The sequence below is a fragment of the Sycon ciliatum genome, chromosome 5 (assembly GCF_964019385.1).
Source record: "Sycon ciliatum chromosome 5, ocSycCili1.1, whole genome shotgun sequence".
Classification (NCBI taxonomy): Eukaryota; Metazoa; Porifera; class Calcarea; order Leucosolenida; family Sycettidae; genus Sycon; species Sycon ciliatum.
In genome coordinates, this window is record NC_088647.1 from 16,970,692 (window position 1) to 16,992,282 (window position 21,591).

At 48.7% G+C, this 21,591-nt stretch overlaps 1 protein-coding gene across 1 annotated transcript; it reads left to right on the forward strand.

The window, feature by feature from the left end:
* Window positions 1-8,085: 8,085 nt before the first annotated feature.
* On the forward strand, window positions 8,086-11,180 carry LOC135816839 (uncharacterized). The gene has a single exon (XM_065329939.1). The coding sequence runs from the start codon at window positions 8,086-8,088 to the stop codon at window positions 10,885-10,887; it is 2,802 nt and encodes a 933-aa protein (XP_065186011.1). The 3' UTR covers window positions 10,888-11,180.
* Window positions 11,181-21,591: the final 10,411 nt, after the last annotated feature.

The window sequence follows — 21,591 nt, forward strand, 5'->3', positions numbered from 1 at the left end:
CCAAAGATTCTCGCCACTTTTTTCGCTACTTTTCGTTGTTTAGGAAGAAATCGCAACTTTCGCAACTGTTACTTTATTCATTTTCCCGAACTACATGTATTTCGCAACTTTTCCGGAACCTTGACATGGGCACGGGGTCAAAATGTCAAGTCACGGACTACATGTCCGACAAATGCATACTCGCTCTTTTCTCGCCTGCCTTCAGACTCATTTCAGGGAAACGGTAGATCAACGGTAGTTACGATAATGCGCATTCCCTTTTCCGTGCTGAGCTGGTGTTGAGCTGACTGCTCAGCGAATTTCTTCTCTACTCTTTCTGCCGCTGCAACTCTGCTCGGTCACCCTCTCCTCTCTCTTTTCCTCCTCTCTTCTCTTTTTCAATGCTCGAATGAGCTCTAGAGCTACTACCAAACGGAGCCAGCGAACGAGAATAGCAACTTTCAACGTTCGCGGACTATCGTCAAATTTCAAGCAAGAGCAACTTGGACAGGACTTGACGCACTATCGTATTGACTTCTGTGGACTTCAAGAGCTGAAAATTGTGGATGACATCGACAAACGAATAGGTGTTCACAAAGAGTATCGTCTGATAGGATTCGGTCAGGAGACAGGTCGACATGGCGGAATTGGATTTGCCGTCTCCAACAATTTCCAGCAGTACCTAACAAATTTCAAACAAAATTCTGACCGTGTAGGATACGCGGACTTCCTATTGCCGTCGCTACCGGTCGACAACAAGAGCAACGAACGGGTTCCTGTTCGCTTCATTATTGCGTATGGTCCAAACAACCCAGTCGCCAAGCAGAACCCAGAGCAACGAGACAAATTCTATGACGAGCTTTCTGAAGCACTGCAAGCTAAAAACAAGAGGACACTAGTGTTTTGTGTCGGAGACTTCAACAGCAAAGTTGGCAGTCGTCAGTGTGCGTCCATGGGTGCCTTCTCGAGAGGTACACGCAACGACAACGGTGAAGCCCTTGTGCAGTGGTCTCAGTCAAAACTGCCTTGTGTTGGCCAATACACTGTTTCAATATTCCATGCGCTACAGAACAACATGGACGGGATCAGTAACTAGCACGGATACTGGAGTCAAAAAGCAGATCTACAGCACTATCGACTATGCCATCGTCCCAGAGCGCTTCAGACCCTTGGTGGGGAAAGCATGGTCTTATTCAGGCACGGAAGTGACAAGCGATCACAAGCTGGTAATTGCTGATATGGAGTTTTGCAGTCTCTTCCGAATCTACAGAGCTAAATCTCGTGGAAAGAAGCAGCAGCTTCAGCCACATCATAAATGCCGACACCCCACTAAACCCTAATGCAATCCCATTCCATCCTAGACCACACCCCCCCCCCCCCTAATTTAGCCCCTTTATCGAACAGCAACGGCGGCCTTAGTCTTAATCTTAGAGTAGAGTTCCTCAATGTGTGCCACCTTCTTAATAAAAAGCATGAAGTTGAGGATTTCATACTATCTCAAAAACGTTGACATCATGGTACTGGCGGAAACCTTTCTATCTAGCTCTACCGCAGACAGCTTGCTCAGCATACCTAACATGCACTTTTCCGGAGGGATCGTCCCAGTCATGGAGGTGGCCTAGCAACCAAGGCAGCTGACACAGCAGCGGCGTCAATGCCATCGTCCCCGCTGATTTTAACGGGAGACTTCAATGTCGACGTAAGCCGGCGCATGTCCCTCAGCTCGACAGTTTAAATCGCTTCTGCGACCAGTTCAATATCAGCAACAAGGTGCAGGACACTACCCGCATTGCGCCCCACGGCAGCAGAGCAACACTGGATCTCGCCCTACCTGTGGATGGAGCGATAACCTCCTGCACGGTTCTCCCTTGTACCGTCAGCGACCACTTTGCGGTCGTAATTGACCTACCTTTCAAGTGCACTGTGGACCCTCCTGCTGTCAAGTGCGGTCGTAACCTAGCAAGGATCGATATGAACCGATTCGCTCATGACTTGCATCATTGTGACCTGGAGAATTTTTCAACCGCTCAGACTGTGGATGCCATGTGGTATTCTTGGACTGACAAGATTGTTTCCGTTTTGGACGAGCACGCTCCTGTCCGAACGTATCGGCCTAAATCTTCCTCCCGCACGCCCTGTCCTTGGACATTACCTGCCCTCCACGACACTATTCTACTTCGCAACGCAGCACATCGTCGCTGGCGAGCCTCGCCGACTGACATGGATCTGCGAACTGTATTCACATCAGCACGAGCCGAGGCTAAGCGAATGTCCCGACGCCTCAGGGCCCAGTACTACAAGAATCTCACACGGAGTCAGGCAAATGCACGCCTCACTTGGAAGACAATAAACGAGCTCAGCGGCCGGACCAAAACTTCCACTCCACCCTCTGTCAGTATAGCAGCACTCAGCGAGTAATTCAGTGGAGTAGTCTCCGATCCAAGTAGACCTGTGCAGCTATCCCTACCTTGTGGTCTGTCACCACAGGATCCTTTGCGGGAATTCCAGGCCACTAGTGTTGAGGAGGTATTCACCTTCCTCGTGAGACTCGATGCTCGTAAGCTGGTTATGTGAACGTAGTAAAAAAACAAAACAAAAAAAACTGAGGGCTGCGACAGTATTCCGGCATTCATCCTGAAGCATTGTGCAGCAGCCCTCGCCCCGTCGCTATCCATATTAATTATTGCATCCCTTTCGTCTGGCATTGTGCCTGTCTCCCTGAAGATTGCAAATGTTCGACCCCTATTTGAGTCTGGTGACAAGAACGCATCATATCTTTGCTGCCAATAGCATCGAAGATTTTGGAGAAGATAGTCCACAAACGCCTGTGTGACTTCTTACAAACCCATTCACTTTTGCCCGCCAATCAGTTTGCGTACCGGCCACAACACTCCACGGAAGATGCCTTGACCTTGCTATCATGACATGAGCAATGCTCTAACCAACTGAGCTAGTATGGGACCAGGCTGAACCTAGAAGGTGCTGACAAGTAATTTTCTGCTGCTGCTGAACTGAAAAGCTGAATCGGCTACATCTGTGTGGACTACAGTAGTACAGGGTCAGTGCAGATAGAGAAAACAGCAAAGAACCAGTTATGGTACCGGAATCTTTCGTGTGGCGCAAAGCAGCGGAGCGGGGCCGTGCATTTTACTTTTTAGTGCTAGCAGCTAGCTGCGTGGTCAATGGTGGTCTGCTCCACTTCACACATAATACTAATAGTAGTGGCCAGTAGGTTGACTAGCTTCATTGTCTAAGATATTTGTGCAGAGGCTAACAAACTCAGCTCTGCCCGCGCTGTGGAATTGAAAGCCACCTGGCGGTGGCTTTACCGTTGGTAGGGACCGGCGGATCCTGCTCGAAAAGGTGGCAGATTCTGCTCGAAAAGCAGTGAAATTGGCAGAACCATACAAACCTTATGGCGGGCAATTCCTCGAATTCTGCTCCATTTCTTTATCCACATACCAAACATGCATGAAACTTACCAGAAAAAGTACCGAATTCTGCCAATTTTTCCACATCCGCATATGCTTAAACGGCAGATTATGCCAGCATACATGCATTGTACAGTATTGATTCTCTGATTGGCATCCAGCGGGAGAAGGCGAAGAGGAAGAAGGAAGTGCGTCATAGCCAGGCGGAGTCGGCACGGCATATCACTATGATATCAGCAATGATGCGTCGGACGCCTTGCGACACACCATTGTCCTCGCCCGTGAACCTGGCGCCTTGAGTTGGCTGACTTGCCATCCATTGAAAAGGTATGGTTTTTCACTGAGCAAAGCTGAGTTCATGGACGGCTTGTGCCTCCGTTATGGTTGGATGCCGCCGAGGTTACCAACTCATTGCTCTTGTGGACGGGACAATGGTATTGACCATGCCTTGTCATGTCCCCTTGGTGGGTTTACCATTATCCGCCATAATGAGATCCGGGATGTGACAGCCTCTCTCCTTCAAGAGACCTGTCACAATGTCTCCATTGAGCCACAGCTGCAGCCACTCACTGGAGAGAGAATGAGATACAGGTCTGCTATTGTGGAGGAGCATGCGCGGCTTGATGTAGCGGTCAGTGGTTTGTGGGGCAGTCGTTTTGAGCGTACTTTACTTGATATACGGGTTTTTAATCCTCATGCACGCTCAAATCGATCTGCACCACACACCACTGTCTATCGGCGCCATGAAAAAGAAAAGCGACGATGTTATGAAGAGAGAGTGAGAGAGGTGGAGCATGCGACGTTCATGCCTGTTGTGCTGTCGGCAAGTGGTGGCATGGGAAGAGCGGCGACATCACTCTATCGCCGAATCGCGTTATTGAGAACGGAAAGGAGGAAGGAGCAGTACTCCCACGTAATATCTTACTTCAAGTACATCAGATGCCGTCTCTCATTTGCCCTGTTGCGATCATGCATCATGTGTTTGCGGGGTCCACGGGGTCTTTTCCGTGAGCGATCGGTTCGGCATCCGGAGTCTGCTGAGCTGGTTGTTGCTGAGGCCCAGGTTGCTCGCATGTGAGAATCTATAAATTGCAGCAGATTATTTTTATTATAAATACTGGACATGGATATTGAATTAAACTGTACTACTCAGTGACTTTTTACATTCTACAGGCTACGTTTTATTGTTGTTATTATTGCAAAGCTTTCCTTTTGATCTTCAAAATTTGAGTAATAATGATAATAATAATCTTGTCTCTGTTTTCTTTACTTGCTGCATCGTACTTACAATTTTTTTTGACTGTGTGAAAAAAATGTAGTGACCGGTAAAATAAAAAATAAAAAATAAAAAAATTGTACAGTATTGCGCTGGTCGCATGGGATCAGCATGACTTACTGTAAAAGCCATTATTCTAACGAGGCGCATATAATTATAACGATTTCTCAAAATTGACTGGATTACGTGTGGCAAAGGTAATGCTCACTTATTCTCAACGCTCAATAGGACAGTATATGTATCGATTTGAAGTTGAACCAGGGGCGTCGCACACGGTACGGTCTATACGGTATTGACCGTACCACTATTTGCCCCAAGTACCCCGTGAATCAATAAAATGCACTGATTTGGGCTCCAAATTTCCAAAATTTTCGGCTCAGCCATCCCTCCCCCACGAGTAAATTGTACTTCAGATGGCTGACCGTACCACACTGAAATCCCTTCCGACGCCTGATTTCTGTATGACGATTTTTATTTTAACGACAGATTTCTCCAACTCGTTAGAGTTGGCACTTCGTTATTAGTATTACTATTATGGGCTTACAGACTTACAATGTAGTTTTACAGTAGTCTTTGTGCACTGCATGCACGCAGCGTTCTGTACGCGCTAGGGTGAGGGCGCCGGCCCCGGTCAACATGGTCAATCAACTGGATTTCCATGTCGGCAACAGAACTCAGTAGTAGTAGTCGATGGTAGTAGCCCTAACACTTGTAACAGTAGTAGTCGATGGTAGTAGACCCAGGTGCTCGAAGTCCGTACATCTTTACTTATAAAAGAGAGGCACCTGTGACGTGTGTCTGTGTGTGTGTGTGTGTGTCACGCTCCTTATAGAGAAGAGGCACCTGTGACGTGTGTTTTTGTGTCACGCTGAAGCGCTGCGGAGCAGCGCTGCCCTGAGCACGCGAAGCGTGCGAACAGTGTAGCACAGTGTAGCTAGCGGAAGCAGCCACAGAAGCACTGAGCACGCGAAGCGTGCGAATCGTGTAGCCACCACCACGTGCGAACAGTGTAGGTGGTAGCATGCAGACACGATCAGTACGAGTAGCGGTAGCAGCCGGGCGCGCAGAAGCACTGAGCACGCGAAGCGTGCGAATCATGTAGCCACCTAGCCCAGGCCATCATGGCATAGGTAGCACTAGCAGCCGCACAAGCGCTGCGGACCACGTGATCCGTTCTCTGCAAATAGAAACATGCATCTGCAACAAAAGGATTCAAAAGATCTGCACTGACTGCACTCTGCATCTGATCTGCAGTGAAGAGCGCGCATCGCACTTTTGTTCGTAATTTTATGAATTTTTTGAGCCGCTTCATCCGCCACCAGCCGGCCAGGTGATGGACAACTCTGACCAGCCTCCCGAAGGCGTAACCATGGTAACAGACGTCCCTCCTTCTCCTTCCAACGATGAAGAACCTCCCTCACCGGTACGGTGCACCAGGACTTCAGCGCGGTGCGCGGTCTGGCCACCACCACGTGCTGAGCACGTGTGCTGTTCATGTACTTGCTTCACCCGCATGCCGCCACATTCGGCCAGGCAACGCTGGCCGGGGGTGCTGCTATCTTTACTTATAAAAGAGAGGCACCTGTGACGTGTGTCTGTGTGTGTGTGTGTGTGTCACGCTCCTTATAGAGAAGAGGCACCTGTGACGTGTGTTTTTGTGTCACGCTGAAGCGCTGCGGAGCAGCGCTGCCCTGAGCACGCGAAGCGTGCGAACAGTGTAGCACAGTGTAGCTAGCGGAAGCAGCCACAGAAGCACTGAGCACGCGAAGCGTGCGAATCGTGTAGCCACCACCACGTGCGAACAGTGTAGGTGGTAGCATGCAGACACGATCAGTACGAGTAGCGGTAGCAGCCGGGCGCGCAGAAGCACTGAGCACGCGAAGCGTGCGAATCATGTAGCCACCTAGCCCAGGCCATCATGGCATAGGTAGCACTAGCAGCCGCACAAGCGCTGCGGACCACGTGAACCGTTCTCTGCAAATAGAAACATGCATCTGCAACAAAAGGATTCAAAAGATCTGCACTGACTGCACTCTGCATCTGATCTGCAGTGAAGAGCGCGCATCGCACTTTTGTTCGTAATTTTATGAATTTTTTGAGCCGCTTCATCCGCCACCAGCCGGCCAGGTGATGGACAACTCTGACCAGCCTCCCGAAGGCGTAACCATGGTAACAGACGTCCCTCCTTCTCCTTCCAACGATGAAGAACCTCCCTCACCGGTACGGTGCACCAGGACTTCAGCGCGGTGCGCGGTCTGGCCACCACCACGTGCTGAGCACGTGTGCTGTTCATGTACTTGCTTCACCCGCATGCCGCCACATTCGGCCAGGCAACGCTGGCCGGGGGTGCTGCTAGTGGTATCCTAAGTTCGTACGCCCATAATTTCATGTTCTGTTATTGTATTCGACTCAAATATTTTATGGAGGGGACAGTGTGGTATGTTCTCCTCGCGTACCAACTTTTAGGGATCTACGATATTAAAGCAGAAGTCCCATACCACGCGAGTGGGTTTTCGAGTGTCCATACGAAATACAAATTGGGTTACATTTCATGCAAAAATCAACTTTGCCAAGACCGATTTCGAGCGGACACAGCGTCAAACGGACCTTCACTCAATCATCAAGAGCCAGCTTAGAGCTGACAATGGCCAGAGGAGAAGAATTTACAGAGAACCACCAATCCTTGCAGAAAGGTTGACACTCCTGGCATCTCCACCACTGTTTTCCCGCGGTTTTCACAGCGCAGCTGCTTCTTCTCTGAGCCGACTAAAACAGCTTGCATTTCGGCAACAAACTTCGCTTTTGCAAGAAATACTGGTGGAGGCACATGCCAAACATATCCCTTCGGTGCTTTCGTCGTAACCGAGGGATTGCAAGTTAGCAATTAGCAGAAATATGTGTGTATTTCGAGTCACCTCTGATCAGTACGGACTTAGAGTACCCTCTGCGACACCAAAATTTGATATGAAAAATCAGCGAACTCCAGAGAAACAGATCGGATCGAAAGATGGCCTGGTTCAATCGAGCCTGGCCTCAGAACAAACTTGGACAAGATACCTTCCATCCATGAGCAGGATTCTGGCAAGTGATCATTGCTAGTGTGAGTTTCAGCTCGGCAAACACACACTGTGAAAGTGTACGGACTTCGAGCACCTGGGTCTACTACTAGTAGCCCTAACACTTGTAACAGTAGTAGTATTATGTACTCTTGCTTATACATGTATTAGAGATAATACGGTACGTAGAGTCTACTCTTGGTCGTGGGACATGACTGTAGCCGTTTTGTACAGACAGTAGAGCTAGACTAGAGTCTAGAGACCGTCCATCGCGCGCATGCATGCATCGCTGGCTAGCTACACTTTCGTCTTTTGCACACATCTGTTTTGTTTTCAAACTGCAATGGACGCGAATGCTCAGGAGCCTGCGGCAAAGCCCAAGGCTCTGCTGCCTTCGCTTGACAAAGCCAAAAAGAAGTTGTTGGACCAGGCGGAAGAGTCAGGAGTTCAGCTGAGCTGCGGCCTCGCTTCTGATGAACTCATTCCGCTCGAACAGATATTCGTCAATGTAGCGTTGGTGTCAGAAAAGGAATTCAAAACAGAATTTGATGGAACGATTACGTTCTCGACGTATGCCGAGAGACGTGAACACGCAGTGCAATTTAGCAAAGCAGATCGAATTGAATTGAAGAACCTGTTTCGTGTCGCAGGTTCGAGTGTTGACGCCATTTCCCAACCAGTAGGAAAAACTGCACCAGCGGCAGCTTCAGCGACTGACTCGAGAAAGCTGTGTTGCAAGGTGTTACGGAATGTACTGGCGTACGGATCTGCTGGTAGTGGCAAGACCACAGTATTTCTGCTTATGGTTCTATACCTCTGGAGCAGAGGCGAACTATGGCAGGAGGACTTCGATCTGATCGTTGGACTGGAGCTTCGTGAAAAGGAGGTGAGAGCTGCCACTAGTCTTGCTGAGCTGTTGACTGTTAAACTGGCGAGCCAGGGCCTGTCGCAGGCTGAGATTTTGGAGCTTGAAAGCTACTTCGAAGATGTTCCAAGCCGTCTATGTCTAGTCATGGACGGCTTGGATGAATGTGATTTCGCCAGCTGCAGTAAGTTCATGAGAGACTTGCTGAAACGTGAGGGCATGGTGAAGACACACGTGATCGTCACAAGCCGTCCATGCCAGGATGCATATCAACTATCGCAGCGTGGCAAATATCAGCAGAAGATCCAAGTGCTGGGTTTCTCACCGGAGAACGTGAGGGAGTACGCAGAGAAGGTTCTCGGTAGACAAAGGGCTGAAATTCTGCTGGCAGAGATGCAGAGCAAGCCAGATGTGTCATGTCTTATGGCGACTCCCATGTTTGCAGCCCTAACATGTGAGCTTTTCAAGAGCGGCAAAGTCGTGTGGAAGTGCAGCGCATCCCTGTACGAATCGTTACTGCGCCGAGTCGCAGAGCGTGCTGGTGGTGCGGTTTGTGAGTCGATTTCACTGGCACCCAGCAAAGTGGTCCAGTCCCTACAGGAACTGGGGCGTTTTGCGTTTCGCATGCTGCTACTGAAAAGGATGGTGTTCAACATGTCAAAAATCATCAGCTCCCGCGTGAGCAAGGATGCAATCAACTTGGGTCTTCTGCAAACATGCCAAGGCACGATGTCTACGGACGCTCGGCAATACCGCTTCTGTCATCTGTCACTGCAGGAGTTCCTGGCCGCATGGTACATGGCGGTGTGTGTGGTGCAAGAAAGACATCACGCCATTGCACTGGTACGGCGACTGGGTGCGTACGATGGCCATATGGCAATGTTCTGGAAGTTTCTCATTGCTCTATCCCCGGAAGACGTGTCGTTGACCATCATGGAGGAGCTATGGCGTGTGCAGTGTGCGGATCCCATTTCACTGGATCCTAGCGGTGAGGCCGACCGATACACTAAAAGTGCTATCAAATGTGCCAGCGAAGGACGAGTGGAATTGGCTGTGGAGGACGCTACTGAAGCCTCCAAAGAAGCTGCTACTGCTGCTAAACGTGCTGCCACCGCTGCTAAGCTCGCTGAGGAGATGCGAAACGACTCAAGTGTCCTGACCGGTGAGATGGACATGGCAAAGGTCCACCACCGTCTTTGCGAGGTACTGAAGGCTGAGCACATGGCAGTCCTCGCCGACATTCTCCTCATTCCTCGGCATGACCGTGGCAAGGGCCATGGTGAGCATCGTGTGCGCCGTTCCATGCCCATCAGCCGAGAGCCCACAGATGCGCTATTTCTAAAGACTCTCCTGACAGTGTGGATGGAGACCGGCAGTGTTGCAAATGGCACTGTGCTGTTGGAAGCGCTATCCCAGGTGGATGCCGAGCTGGCACGCCCGTGCGAGCGTCTCCTTCATCCCGCTGCTATGCTGCTGAGTGGTGAATCCCTGCAAGCTGCTGCTTATCGCATTGTAAGTCTGGCTGATGCTGACCCTGCTCTTGTGTATTCTCCTATACGTAGGTTTCTTGTTCATCTTGTGGTTGCATACCATGAACATGCAGAGTATCGCGGCGTGTCCGGCAGCTGGACACGCCCTTTCTTTCGTGCTATGCTTGCATCAAAGCTCAATCTCCGTAACATTCCTATTTCTTCTCACGAATGTGTTGCTCTCAGTTCTTTACTGTGTGGCTATCCATGTGTTGATTTGGAGGAAGTCTCCCTCCATGGTTGTAGGATTGGCGATGAGTCTTTTCACAGCTTATCAGTAGTCTTACAGAGGTGTAGCAGTGTCCGTGTACTAAATCTATGCCTGAATGCTATTCATGATGGTCAGGCATTGTCCTCTGTGATTTCAGCCATGTCTGCTCGTCTTGTGTATGTGGATGTCAGTGTTAACCCCGTTGGTGTGAGTGGTTTTGTTTCGGTGTGCCATGCACTCTGTCAGTGTAAGAATGTACACACTGTCAATGTCACGGGCATGTATAGCGATGGTGCTGCACTGTTGTCTATAGTCTGTGACGTGTTGGAGCATTGTACACAGCTGGAAGAGTTGCGGTTGCGTGAGAATGTGTTAGTGGGTAGTGATGATGATGGGATGAGATTCATTGAAGCAGTGAAGGTGTGTACACAGTTACGTGTACTTTCGGTGAAAGGCTGTGGCTTGAGCGAGAATGTTTGTTCTCAGCTTGTCGCTGTGTTCGCAGAGAGGAAGCGTCGTTATGGCTTGTATGGTGTGTGAGTATGTAGACTGGTTGTTCGAGTGGAAGATTTTGACATTGTGTGTTGTGTTGTAACTTGATTCCTTTTAACTCAGTAAATTGTTGTAAATTCTTGAGACAATGTAAAGTTTTGTATTGTTTTGTTCCCCTGTATACCCCTACCCCTAAACCCTGACCATCGATAGGTTTTTGCCTGCATATTTTCTTGTACATAGCATGTTTTTGCTTGCTTCTTGCCTGCTTACTACTCTAATGTTGAGGACGATTGTGAAGACATTTCTGGTACTTTCATGCCTATATCAGATCTGCTGCTAATACACTATGTTGTTCTTTCCAAATTGATATACAATCATGTACTTGTTTGAACAGAGCAATGAATAAAGTATGAACAATAATTGATTTCCATGTGTATTTACACTGTGCCCAATGCTGAAAGTAGACAGCAAGCTGTTTCGGCCATAAAGGCCTCATCGGTACAGCTACGAGCTAAATAGGCCGAGCTACCAGCCATGGTGCAAAGGAGGCACCACAGTCTATTGAGAGTGCTGAACAAGACGAAAGCCGAGGAGCGTAATACCCAATGCTGTAGACAGCAAGCTGTTTCGGCCATAAAGGCCTAATCAGGACTCGTACAGCTACGAGCTAAATAGGCCGAGCTACCAGCTATGGTGCAAAGGAGGCACCATCGTACACAGACAAGATAGCTCGTAGCTCTAGCACCAGAGTGCTCAAACTACAAAAAAAGTAGCCGGCGTTGCGTGATTTACACTGTAGTACACCTATCAAATATCAATTATTTAAAAAAAATAACACAATCCCTTGGCCGGTTGTTGGCTATGCCACTCTGCTCACGCCTGCCCATCACCCCCCCCCCCCCCTCCCTAGTGATCTCACTGGCCCATAAAGGCATTGCCATTGCCCGCCATCCTCCTGGCACCTCCACCCATCTGCTGGACACTGCCTCCCCATCGCCTCTTTCTGCGCTTTCATGCTCACACCTGCCTGTTGCCCGCCACCCTCCTGGCACTTCTACTGTCGCGCCTTGGCCCGCGCCAGCTTTCTCCCCATACCTTACACCAGATTTAGCGCTAAGTTTTTTATGCTTGTGGCCCTATGTGTTTATAACTTATAAGCATACTGTTGGGTTTACCCGAGTATCAGTTGTCTGTTGATTGCCTAACGGCATGAAACTCAGAGTTACAACCAACCTGAACGTCCTCCGCTGAGTCTGCTATGTACACTGTAGTACGTAATTGTTATTGTGTTTATGACTGTATGTATCTAATATTGACCGAGTACTTGGTCAATATAGGAAATAAAAGCCGAGTAAAAGACCGAGGCGAAGCCGTGGTCTTTTACGAGGTCTTTTAGTTCCTATACTGACCAAGTACGAAGTCTATATTAGATTTATCACGACTAACCAAAGCATGTGTTCAATCGCTAAAAAGGAGTCAAATATAAGCGGTCAATATAGCCCTAAGGAGTGAAATATGCAGGCATATTTGACTGCTTATTATTATTATTATTATTATTATTATTATTATTATTATTATTATTCAAACAGTAGTTTGGAGGCGGTGGGAAAAACAGTTTCGTAATACGTATTCGCATGCAACGACGCAAATCCACACAATTCAGTAGACACTTTTTCTATCAAACGTTTTCTTTCCCTTCTCTTCAGGATAGTACAGGGAATGTTGGAAATTAGAAAAAAACACATAACTATATAGAGAATGAAAGAAAGAAAAAGTCAACACTTCAACATAGGTGTTAAAATGATTGAAGTGTTAAAAACTCAAAAACAAACAGCTGCAAGTTGTAGACAAACACGTTGAACACATCAGGGAATACTTGTCACACTTTCACGAGGTGTGACACCAAACAACTGCAACGATAACACATTCTCCTTCTGTACACATAATTCTGGATCTAGTTTACGAATATACAGAGCTTCTAACACAGCAAGATGTAACTTAGACCTTCCACGAGTCAACATCGAAAAGATATCATCACTATACAACTTACGACAACTAGCACTGCCCGACAAATGACGCTTGATGGACGATGTCCGATCACTTAGCTCTGTCACCTTCGACGCCTGCCGTTGTTCTCTTCCGTTAGGCTTGTATGGTTGGTTGCTCCGGTCCACACCTCCAACGTCCGTTGATTTCTTGTCCGTTTTTGTTGATTTCATGGCCGTTTTCGTGTCACTTCTTGGTCTTCTTCGTTTCCTCTTGTTAATCGTTGTTGTCACTTCCATTATCGACGTATTCAGATCCCCAGTACTCCGTCTCTTCACCTTGCTTCTGGTAACTCTTCCGGTGTCTATGAGCTCCAGTGTCACATTGGGTGGTTTTCGAGACGGTCTCCCTCGCTTCCTCACGCTTGTCTGAGATGGGCCAAGCTCCCCGCCCGTCGAGGCGGAGGCGCGCATGCGTACATCTACACTGGACGCAGACAAAGGCGCTCCAGTATCGGACTGCACAGCACATTTTGGAGGACGGCCACGACGAGGACGAGTACCACGAGCGTCAACAGGGACAAGACCTAACGGCACATGTTGACGGATGCGTGCGCCCAGGTGTTGAAGGGTTCTACCTACGTACCGATCTTCACATTCTCGGTATCTATTTTTTTCAGTGCTTGGTCCGTGACTTGCTCATGTATGCACGCAAATGCAAGTCACAAACTGACAAAGATCGTCTTTGCATTTGGAGAAAATATCTTCGACTCTCTTTGGAGGTTGGCGAGGTTTGCCTAATCTTTACTTGATTGCGATGCCGGTTTTCCTCTCAATAATTAGAACAAAGAGAGCTGATGATCGCTTCATTGCTGAGCAGAAGTAACAATCAACTCTCCTCACATCATGTCCTCAGTGCCAAAGGCAGACGACTGCAATTCCACAACGCTCATTTCACGATGATGGAAACAATAATCGTGTACTAGTACACACTTGGACCATTTGGTCATCCCTATTCTAGCCGCTAGTCCGTCCAGCAAGCAGATATTGACTATTACGATAAGTACAACTGCGTGAACGAGGGCTCACCCAGCAAATTCAATTCAAGACGTGACTCCAGTCAAGAATTAGGGTCTTTACTCGAGAACTTCACAAATACAGGTCAAGGCACCCCACAAAACTGATAGATGGCACGAACGAAAGACAAATAGGCTAGACAAAGTGTCGCAAGTCATTGAAAACAGCAGATCTACCAAATAAGACAGCTTTTGTGCCTAAACAACGATTCCCATACAGTAGAGAGTAGTACCAGGCAGAATGAAAGCCTTGGAAGTGCACAAATACAGCCACGACCGCCACAAAAATTGGACGACCGCCACAAAAAAATTCTCATTGCTCTACCTCCTTGAAGGGTGAAAGTTACCAGTTATCCTATAGCGATGTCAGTTTATGCCTGTTGGAACCCCCCACAGCCCGCACGAAATACCTTTCAAATAATTCCAGGATGCAATTGCAGCTCCAGACAGGAGGAAGAAGAACACCGTGAAAAATAACGGCAACGATGCCCAAACTCTCGGGAAACGGCTGAAGTCTTCCTGAAGATGTTAACATTGAATAGCCATCGATTACCAGCGTGGTTTGGTGACTTTAGAACTGTTTTGAGACTTAGAACGAAGCGATATCTCAAATTTGATGGAATTGTTACCTGTCAAATGCGTGGGCGAGCAGGCCAGCTGACTGGTTATGCATGAACATGCATGAGCATGCATTGATTTTTCATGGTTCACGTGCAGAAAACTAAGTAGTTGCCGCGATCCAAGTGCAGCTAACAGTAACAGCCGTGGGAGGTATATGTACATCGAAAAAATAAAGGACCGTGCTTATACCAAGAGGGGGTTATTAATGGTAGTAGCCCTAACACTTGTAACAGTAGTAGACCTCTACTACTACTACTACTAGTACTAGTAAGTAGTAGCGACTTCAGTCCAAAATTCTAAAATCGGAATTAGGGCCAACAAATTACACGACTGGAAAGAGAAACCTCTGCAGAGCACATACAGAAAATTTCATGGGTATATCTTGTCCCAAGCCGGAGATATCAGGCCCCAAAGTTGGTATGCAATCGTTGGAGCCCATGTATGCAATTGTATGCAGAGCGATGGCACAAAACTGTCAAAAGTGGGCTTCTCGGACCTCATGAATATCATGCAACACAGTGAATGTATGCGCGATATGCGGGTTTTTGGTGTTCTTGGAGGGTGACGGAGAAACCGTCGTACACATAGATGTTGGACGGGACGTGCTCTGCTTCGATGCCGATGGATTGAAATAATCACCTCCTCACTGCTCAAACACCTCCAGAATCTTGACGTGAAGAACATAATCATTACTACCGGATTTACAAGCCAAAGGTCTGCTCGCTCCGTCACGCAGAGCCCGTCAAATAATTAGTGCACTCCATACCCGACTTCAGCCGCTGCGCACAGATTCTTCAAACTGCTAAAAACGGCTACGGGGGAGAACCTTGCCATTTATTTTTATTTATTTTTTTACTATTATTCACAAACCCAACTCGTAAAATAAATAATTATGTGGACAAAAACAAACAGCTACTGAGCAGGGGCTGCACTGGGCAGCAGTGATGGTGAGGTACCAGGGGCTCCACCGACCAAAGGTCTCGGCTTCAATGCCACAAGCACGCACCAGGAAAAAGAAACAGAAATGTAAAGGAAAGCTAGATCTAGCTATGGAGAAGTAGAATAGAAGGTAAAAGTACCGGTAGGTGTTTAGAAAAATAAAACAAGATGAAAAGAGATTGTTTATTATCAGTGTTTGGACTGATATACAATGTACATGTCAACTTCATCAACCAAAACTTATGAACTTTTTTAATAGATCTGAAACGAAACTCCCACAAAGAAGTGTAAAGAAAACAAGCTAAAAAACAGAAAAATAATAAGGCACCCATTTTGATAATCCAGGGGATGGCCCACGCCTGGTAAAAGAATAAGCAGAGAAAAGAAAAGAATCATAACAAGTTTTCCATGTATGCAAAACACAGCTGAGCACTCTGAGCAAGGTCAGGTACGCGGATTAGCGGGTCCGGCAAGCGACGAGCTCGAAAAATTACAGGGAATCTGGTGCCCAGTACCAGTTGCTGTCTCTCAGGTGTCGGTAGACCTTTATCCTGAATGACTGAAAACGTGTTTTGTGTGGGCGCTGCGACAGCAGCCTGTCAGGAAGGGAGTTCCATGCGCCAATAGGGCTTGAAAGTGATGACGTCAAAACGGCCAGGGAGTAGTAAGTTGACATCAGATTTCTATTTTTGGATCCACTAAGGTGTGACTTTGCTATTGCCTAAGTATGTGGGTGCATAGCAACCCACTCATGTCGCATGCAGGTGTGACTTTTATTTCGCCACCAGTTGTAACCCCGCCCCCAGTAGCCAAATCAGTCAGTTTCACTGGTTACATCACCTTGCTGAGAGTAAGACGGCTTGAAATGTGCTTGGATCCATACAAAAACTGGATCCAAGTGGATCCAATTTTTGAATTTTTGAAATTGTTGCTATGCTGTGACGTAGCACTTTCAAGCCCTATACAGCAGTACGGGAACGACCGCTTCACGACGGATGGAGCTGAGACAGGGAGCGTGTCTGACAGTTGATAGGCGTGGCTGGTGGCATTATTGTGCTGGTTCCTGGTTCTGGGGTTGGCTGGAGAAACGCGATGCGGTGGCAATACAGCAAGTAGCTGAGGAGGACCAGTAATGAAATGCAATTTGTACATGCACGAGAGAGCAGCAACAGTCCGGCGGACAGCCAGACTGGGGAGAATTGCACCAGGGCCAATGATGCGCAGTGCGCGGCGTTGAACATTATCCAGACGTTGGATGTGGCTGGCTGGCGCGCCCATCCACACAAGCGGGGCATACTCCATCAAGGGCTTCACGAATGCCTTGTAGACAGTCGTTCGGCTAGCTGGCGTTAGAATGTGGGCCGCTCGTCGAAGAAAGCCGAGGCGCTGCTGGGCGCGGATGGTCACGGTCCTGAGGTGACTAGCGAAGGACAATTTGGAGTCAAATCGAACACCAAGCAGTGATATGCTGGTTTCCTCCGGTACAGGGGTACCACCAAACAGGATTTGGGGCAGGTCTAGGTCAGTGCGTCGGAGGGTAGCAGTCATAGCCTGTGACTTGCTGGGCTGGAAAGACACTTTCCACCGGCAACCCCACTCATGCAGGCGGTTTGTGGATACCTGCAAGGTGTGTGCAGCGTCCGGAGGGCACTGAGCTTAGGATACTAGACTGTATAGTGCTATTTTTTTTTTTTTTTTTTTTTTTTTTTTACTATGTTCACACTCCCAGCTCGAAAATAATAAAGAAAGACAATGATACTGAGACTAGGACGAACGTGACAACTATTGAGCAGGGGCTGCACCGAGACGCAGCAGTGATGGTGGGGCATTGATGGCTCTGCCGACCTGAGGTCTCGGCATCACGGCCAAAAACACGCACCAAAAACAAAAGATAGAGCTGTACGAGTCAGCAAAATGAAAAGAAAGGAAGGGTTAACATCAGCGAGTGTGCGGGAGAAACTGTGAGACTATTAACAAATTACAAGGGCTGTTACTGAGAGGAGCATCATCATGGCTGATCATGGCGAGTCGGTTGTCTGAGCCAGTTGTGGTGCATAGATAGGGATAGAGGAGAACGACGAGAGCATCATCATAGCGAGTCGACTGCCCAGAGCCAGTTTGTGCTTCGCAGATGGCGATAAACATTAGTTTTGAATGCTTGCATTCCCTTGCTGTGGGGAGGCTGGGACAGAAGAGCGGCGGGGAGGGAGTTCCAGTCACTAATACTGCAGTGTGGGAACGAGCGCTTTAATGCCAGCGGGACAGATGCAAGCAGCTGGTGTTGGAGCTGGTGGTCATGGCCAATGACGCTACCATGCTCGCTGCGAGTTCTGGGGCTGGATGAGGGGAAATGGCGCGGTGGCAAAACAGAGAGCAGCTGCGGAGGGCCAGGCAGGTAATGCAGCTTGTATAGGCAGGCAAGCGAGGCAACAGTACGACGGATGGCCAGGCTAGGTAATAGTGCACCTGGACCGATGATTCGCAGAGCACAGCGTTGGATATGATCCAGGCGTTGCAGGTAGCTGGGCGGAGCACCTATCCAGATGAGGGGGGCATACTCCATAACTGGTCGAACAAATGCCTTGTATACCGTGGTGCGGCCGGCTGGAGAGAGAATGTGCGCTGCACGGCGCAGGAAGCCTAGGCGTTGTTTGGCTCGAGTGGCAACCTTCCGGAGATGAGTGCTGAATGACAGCTTCGAGTCAAAGGTCACTCCAAGTAAAGAGAGAGCCTTCTCCTCAAGGACAGGAGTGCCGCCGAAGACAATGCGAGGCAAATTGATGGGGGTTCTGCGGAGAGTGGCGGTCATGGCTTGGGACTTCGACGGTTCGAAGGAGATGCGCCATCTGCAGCCCCACTGATGCAAGCGATCAACAGAAGTCTGGAGGCTCAATGCTGCGTCGGCTGGGGATGTGTCGAGGGATATCAGGCTGTACAAGGTAGTATCGTCGGCGTACGCCTCCAGGTGCGCTCCGGGTGACAGGGTCTCTGAGGCGTCGTTCACGTAAATCAGGAAGAGTGTGGGGCCGAGAATGCTCCCTTGGGGAACTCCTGCTGATATGGTATACAGCGATGAGGTTTGGCCGCCCACCAAGCATTGAATGGACCGTCCACCTAGGTAGGAAGAGAGCCAGGTATGCAGGGGGCCGCCAATGCCAAGATGGCGGACTTTGTGGAGGAGGCCAGCATGGGACACACGGTCGAATGCTCCGGCAATATCCACGGCTAGAATACGTGCTGCACCGCCTCGGCCGACGGCTGTGATCCAGGCGTGGTGTAGAGCCTGTAGCGCATCTGAGGTCCCGAGGCGGCGACGAAACCCGAACTGGTGGGGTGTTAGGAGTTTGTAACGCTCAAGGTGATTCATGAGCTGACGATTGATAACGCTCTCCATGATCTTAGAGATTATGCTCAGCAGTGAAACTGGACGATAATTCCTTAGGGCGGATCGTGAAGATCGCTTGTGGATTGGAACCACGCTGGCAGTCTTCCACATTTGTGGCTGGACTCCGTGCTGGAAGCAAAGAGCAAAGAGCTGACACAGTGGCTTGGCAAGTTCTCTGGCGCATTCCTTCAAGACACGAGCGGAAATACCGTCGGGTCCAGTCGCCTTTGAGGCATCCAGGCGAGCTAAAAGCCGGTGGACTGCATCCGGGCGAAAGTGGACTGTCGTTAGTGCAGGTGCGTCAGCGAATGCCGTGTCCGGTAAGTCCATCGTGGTAAGGTCGCGGCCTTGCACACTGCACTTGTGGGAAAAGAAACGTGCGAAAGCCTCCGCTTTCTCATAGCTTGTGGCCCTCTCGCAACCTTCACTATCAACGAGCAGGGGAATGTCAGTGTTCCGACCCTCGCCACAAGCACACTTTAGCTTCGTCCACCATTCCTTCTCCTTCAGGGACCCATTCGACAAGCTATGTCTGAGGCTGTTCTCTTTGGAAACTCTAGATCTAGCGAGGACTGCGATAGCATTGTTTACAGAACGGGTAAACTCATGTTTCAGTGCAAAATCGTGAGGGTGCTTCCTCCAAGTGCGCCAGCGTTTGTCCTTCTCCTTCATGGCGGCTGCACACTCAGGTGTCCACCATTTCGGATCCGTTGACTTCACTGTCAGTGTCTTGGACGGAACGAACTGGGAAACGGCTTTCATGATTGTGGCAGTAACGTGCTCACACGAAGTTTCTGGGTTGGCAGTAATGACGGTTGACCAGTCAACCTGGCGGAAAAAGGATCGGAGGCGGTTCCAGTCTGCCTTTTCATAGCGCCAGACAGTTCGTTGCACCGCCGCTACATGGGTAGGAAGAACACCTGTGAAGTCCGAAAGAATTACAGCGTGGTCAGATCGACCAATAGGGGACATTATCTGCGTGGTCACTGGAGAGTTGAACGTGGACATCACCAGGTCGAGTGTGTTATCCCCGCGAGTAGGACTCTGAACGTGCTGCGTGAGAAAGTGGGCTGTGCATGTGCCATGAACCCATCTAAACTAATTCGAGGGCTCTGAACACGATGGGGACTCGGTCATCATGGTCATTGACGGGCAAGGTAGCTGAGATGCCGAAAGTTTGCTTTGAAAACTAAAAATACGGAGCGATATCCAAAAATCGATGACTCTTGACATGCGACACACTGTTGCCGTGTTGTTGTTGTTGTTGTAGAAGTTTATTTAACGTCGCACCACAAACAGGCGATTTCGCCTCCTTTGATACATGTGGACGACAGAAGGAATGAGAGAGAGGGGGGGGGGACAGAAGTATGGAGAGAGGAAGGGTAGAAATAAATAAGCAATCAACCTCAGGGCTACACCAAAGCAAAAACGGAATGGGAACATACTATATACAAAATAGCTTCATACATATATTGCAAAACACGTTTACTATTCTTCCGTGTTGGAAAGCTATTCATGTGTGCTTCAACCATGTCAACTGCTTGATCAATTGACCATCATGTAAAAATCGAAGGCGCCAGATACGTGAATAACGCGTAGCAGGCGTAGAACGTCGAGAGAAAAATTGTTCCGTGCACGCCATGCTTGCACCATACATTCGATCGTACGACGAAGGATTTCTGCCTTTTGGTCACGTGATTGAAGTCGCTACAATTAATACAAGTAGACTACAACGACAAGTAAGTAATTTAGTACAATCATGTAGTACATCACATGCACAATCATGTACATGTACTTCATTTGTCGCGGTGCATGCTACAAATGAACTGTTTTTCGCAGGGAGTCGTAAAAGCCCGGGAGAGGACACGGGATGCGCGCACGCGGACGATGTTTGCCTCGGCCAGAAAGTGAAGCACGCTAGGCCGGCGCGGCCGGATCTGCTCGATCCACGGCGCTGTGCTCGTCTTCAGGGCAGGGAGTCCTAAAATACCAATATTTTACAACTCGTTGTTGATCCGAAACTGGTGCCGTGGTGGCGAAGGAATAAGAAGCATAAACATGATTGTGTGTCTGTCTGTCAGACTCAGTACATATGGTACAGGGGGGTGGGGAGTTGAGTGTGTGTTTGTGTGTGTGTGGGGGGGGGGGGAGGCGTGTGTATGTGCACATGTGCTTGTACTTTTGTGTGTGTTTGTACAGTGTTTGTGTGTGTGTGCGCGTGTGCGCATTTTTGTGCACAATTCCGTTATGAAGTACAAATGATAGGTTTACCTTTTGTACACTCGCCAAGACTTCGGTTAGATTCACTGAGAACCTTTCTGGCCAACCTGGAGGCTGAGCCTTCCGTTTCCTAAACGGCTAAAGTCACCGCGTACTCAGTATACGAGTAGAAAAGTGTTGAAATTATGAAGATTTATAAATAACGACCTGCAACCATGTACAATGTACATGTAGATAGATAGGGAACACACATTGATTGTTTTTAAAAGAATCCAGGCAATATCATGAATCATGGAACGAGTGTGTAATAATGCTCTATGTTGCGTTTTGACGATGCTGAAGGAAGGGAGCCGTTGCGATTCACTCACAACACACGCACAGAAGTCCACTCGACTGCAATTTCAGTGCAATTTCTGACACAAATTCATAACTCCACGAGCACGAGGAAGCTCAGCGGATCTCCACAAGAACTTTCGCCCATCACGCAATGGAATATGGGCTGTATGATACGACCAGCGGCTAA

Excerpts from the sequence above, each read along its gene's own strand:
- LOC135816839 (XM_065329939.1), top strand. The coding sequence starts at position 8,086 with ATGGACGCGAATGCTCAGGAGCCTGCGGCAAAGCCCAAGGCTCTGCTG.